The sequence below is a fragment of the Orycteropus afer genome, unplaced genomic scaffold, assembly GCF_000298275.1.
Source record: "Orycteropus afer afer isolate SDZICR_OR568_19922 unplaced genomic scaffold, OryAfe1.0 scaffold00202, whole genome shotgun sequence".
NCBI classification, from domain to species: Eukaryota; Metazoa; Chordata; class Mammalia; order Tubulidentata; family Orycteropodidae; genus Orycteropus; species Orycteropus afer.
In genome coordinates this window covers 3799096-3803052 of record NW_006921789.1, presented here as the reverse complement: position 1 = coordinate 3803052, position 3957 = coordinate 3799096, and the positions used below count along the sequence as shown (strand labels likewise).

At 35.9% G+C, this 3957-nt stretch overlaps 1 protein-coding gene across 1 annotated transcript in view; it reads left to right on the top strand.

The window, feature by feature from the left end:
• The first annotated feature begins 483 nt into the window (after positions 1-483).
• The window catches only part of NLGN1 (neuroligin 1), a 1064733-nt gene continuing 1061259 nt past the window's right edge, over positions 484-3957 (top strand). Inside the window, exons 1-2 of the mRNA XM_007948095.1 lie at positions 484-976; positions 1467-1526. Of these exons, the coding sequence (XP_007946286.1) occupies positions 484-976; positions 1467-1526 (553 nt within the window). The remainder of the gene's footprint in view (positions 977-1466; positions 1527-3957) is intronic.

Here is a 3957-nt window from a genome sequence, read left to right as displayed (position 1 = left end):
TTATTTCATCCGTCATCTCATCAAACCATCATTTTAGTCTGGTAGTATTTAACTTACCTGGATCTAGCCACTATTAAAGTATTTCTGCAGCTTGTAAAACATCTAGTTAGCACTCTGGCTATTTTATTTTGTTCATACTAATGATTTATTTTCACTTTCTCTAGGATATAGACCCGCAACTAACTGGATTTGATTTATAAGAGGGAAATCTGCATCAATGGCCACTCTTGCCACAATGCTACTATGGAAAACAGAATGGTCAATAGGATATGGTCTGGTAAATAGTCATGATTGAAGATGCTGCTTCAATACATGTGAAATCAATGGGAAATACTTGCTGCATGAAGAGCTTTCTGAGCTTTTCCTGATAAGCTCACTTTTAAGAAATTGGAGGCGTATTCTACCATTACACAGTCTTTCTCAAGTGGATACAAATACGTTTGCCTCACTATAACCAGACAACTAGACAACTAATGTGGGACCATGGCACTGCCCAGATGCACATGGCTAAATTATGTTTGGAGAGCAGTAATGGCGTGTCTGGTACACAGGGGATTGGGTACCTCATTGACTCTTTCTGTGTTGGGATGTCTGCTTCAGGCTGCCCATGTGTTCTCACAAAAATTGGATGATGTGGACCCTTTGGTGACTACCAACTTCGGCAAGATAAGAGGGATTAAGAAAGAACTCAATAATGAAATTTTGGGGCCTGTTATTCAATTTCTTGGAGTTCCATATGCAGCCCCTCCAACGGGAGAACATCGTTTTCAGCCTCCAGAACCACCATCTCCCTGGTCAGATATCAGGAATGCCACTCAGTTTGCTCCTGTATGTCCCCAGAATATCATTGATGGCAGATTACCAGAAGTCATGCTTCCTGTGTGGTTTACTAATAACTTGGATGTGGTTTCTTCCTATGTACAAGACCAGAGTGAAGACTGCCTATATTTAAACATATATGTCCCAACAGAGGATGGTGAGTTTATTGCAGGAAAACAAACAAACAAACAACAACAACCAAAAAAAAAGGAGATCTATTTATATATATATATATATTTCTTTTCAGTTCTAAGTTCTAACAATATTAATTCATGTGTTCTGGTAGCATGCATGGCTTTTTCTGTTGGCACGTAGACATATTTTACATGCGTGCATGTCGCTCTTTTTGTTTATGTGTGTTGGTGTATCTGTTATTATTTTTTTTTTCTTTTCCTGTGCCTACTCATTTTCTTTCCTCCACAGCACGTATATTTAGGTAGAAATGGGTCTCTAATTTCCATTTCCTACCGAATGACTTCTGAGAAGATGCATCAACATTTCTTCATTGCATGTGCAGGCTCAACAAATTGGGGATCTTTCGCACTGAGTAAATGCAGGAGCATATTAAGTTAGATAGTGGTGTTGCATGCTCCGGCGGTCTGTGATGGAGCGCCATGTTATTTTCTAGTCTTCTATTCATTTTTCAGTAAAAAGAATATCCAAGGAATGTGCCAGAAAACCCGGCAAGAAAATATGTAGAAAAGGAGGTATGTATAAAAGTGGCAACAAAAAATGGGGGAAAAAGTTTTTAGAGGAAGAACAAGATACTCTCCCTAAGGATGATTTGGTGATGCTGGAAAGTGAACGGTTAGGTTGTACTTGGAATTTACGAAGGCTTTTATGGAATAGAAAGATGGTTAAGGAGAATTCTGACTGAGTAGGTAATTGTAGCAAAGCTCACTGGTGGTGCCTTGTGTTCTAGTGCTGATCGCATCCACAGCAGTTGAATTTCTGTTTTGAGTTTATGTATAGAGAAGATACTTCAGATATCATGTAGCCTGCAAGGAATCCAATCAAAGCTGTTTTGCCAACTGGTCAACTTTGATCTCTGAACTTTTTCTGAAGACAAAGATTTCTGTTCCTCTTAAAACTGATTAGTCCTGTCACAAACCTAGTTTTCTTATTTATTTGTTCTTAATTCCTTCTGTATAACCTATGAAACGTCTCATCCTGTAGTAAATTTGTCATGAGTGTTGGGCAATTGCCATTATGAAGTGATAGTGTTTTTATCCTGACAGTCTTTTCACTTTTAGTTCATTTCCATGAAGAGATTGAGATTTTGCAGATTTTATACTAAATATTTACAGTCTTAGATTTACTATAACATTTTTATATTTATGTTAAACAATTTAAAACATAGAGAAGAGCATGATTCAGAAGCTACAATTTAATCAACCTTCAAATCATCCTCTAGCCAGATTGAGAAAATGTAGATTCTGACAGCTGCAAGCTTGCATCTGAATGTGGCTTGTCCACATTCCATTTTTATATAACATCCAGTAAATCACTCATAGGAGAGTATGATTTTCTATGGCGGTAAATCATCTAAGTGTTATTTTGACCTTATTCATAACTTTGTAGAATTTCCAATCTTCATACAGAAGTCATATTAATATTCTAGCTCTGCGCATTCTGTCTCTCTATGTACTTCTAATCTCCTGGCTGGACCAAGTCAGATTTCATTACAACATCTTTGTGAGGTGGGGGAGTGTCTAAACTGTTCTGTTTTACTGGAATCGCATTATATAGAAGCAGCTTCATATAATAAAATTCTGAAATGCAGATCAGAAGTACTTGCATTAAGTTGAATTTTGTTTGTTTTTGTTCTTATTTCTTTCTTATGCTGGTAGTAATGTGATTTAACCTTTTTTTTTAATTGATGCCATGATTTGGGTTAAAAACATGGTAGTACTTAAGAAAATGAATGTGGAAGCAACAAGGGCATTTTACACAACTAAAAAATTTTCTTGTTTTTCCCCAAATAAGAATAACTGCAGTAATTTACATGCCTTCAACTAATGTACAATACTGCAGTGGTTATTATTATGCAGCTCATCAAGCATGTGTAATTAGCTAAGTGACTTTCACCTCCTATCACAAAAATGTTGATTCACAAAGTCATAAATAAAGATGCTATTGAAGAATGCATAAATAGAGCATAATACATAAAAATATGTACAATCAAGAAAAAAAAATAAGGACATCTTAAGGTAAGCTAGTAAATGAGAAAGTGACCTTTCTTCTTATATACTACTTCAGAGGGCAAAAGATTCAAGAGGAAATTCTTCATTGTTCTTTGAATTTTTGGTTCCATCTGCTTCAAAAAAGAATTGACAAAGAGGTACATAGGTCTGTGCTGTTTACTTTGGCAGACTTTGAACTCATTTATAATTAATCTGTGGACATCTATAGATACCACTTCAACCTGGTGGTTTATAGTTTAAATCTGCATACTGCACATTCTAGTGCTGCATATTCTTTGATATTAATCAGCCTACAAAATTATTTTGCTTTGGAATTTAATATGCTTTATTATTATTTCATAAGTTCTGCTCAACTATTAATGGTATTGATATTATCCTAAAATCTAAGTAACAAAGAATTTCAGTACAATATTCCATATACAAAAGTCCCTGGATTATGAACATCCAACTTCCAGACAACTCCTACTTGCCTTTTAATATTATGTAAATTTGTCCTCCCTTTGAAACAATTGAACCAGCCCTACTTGCAACAAATTTTTCATTACAATCACCTTCACTTAGGGCACAAACCAAAAAAACCAAACTCACTGCCCTCAAGTTGATTCAACTCATAGCGGCCTCTCCTTGGGTTTCCAAGGCAGTGTCTTTACAGAGATTGATTGCTCAATCTTCCTTGGGAGGAGTGGCTGGTGGGTTTGAATTGCCAGCCTTCTGGTTAGCAGTCAAATGCCTTAGGCACTATGCCACCAGAGCTCCCACTTGCTTCCTGCCTTTTCTTGCACTAAAATAAGGCTAAATAAGAACCAGATGCAACTAGTCCAAGTCACCTACAAATTCTACTGAAAAACTTAGAGACACAATTAGGAACAAATCTTGTTCATAACCCAGGAATTACTGTAAATGTTTTTTTTTTTTTTTTTTTGGTAAATAATTA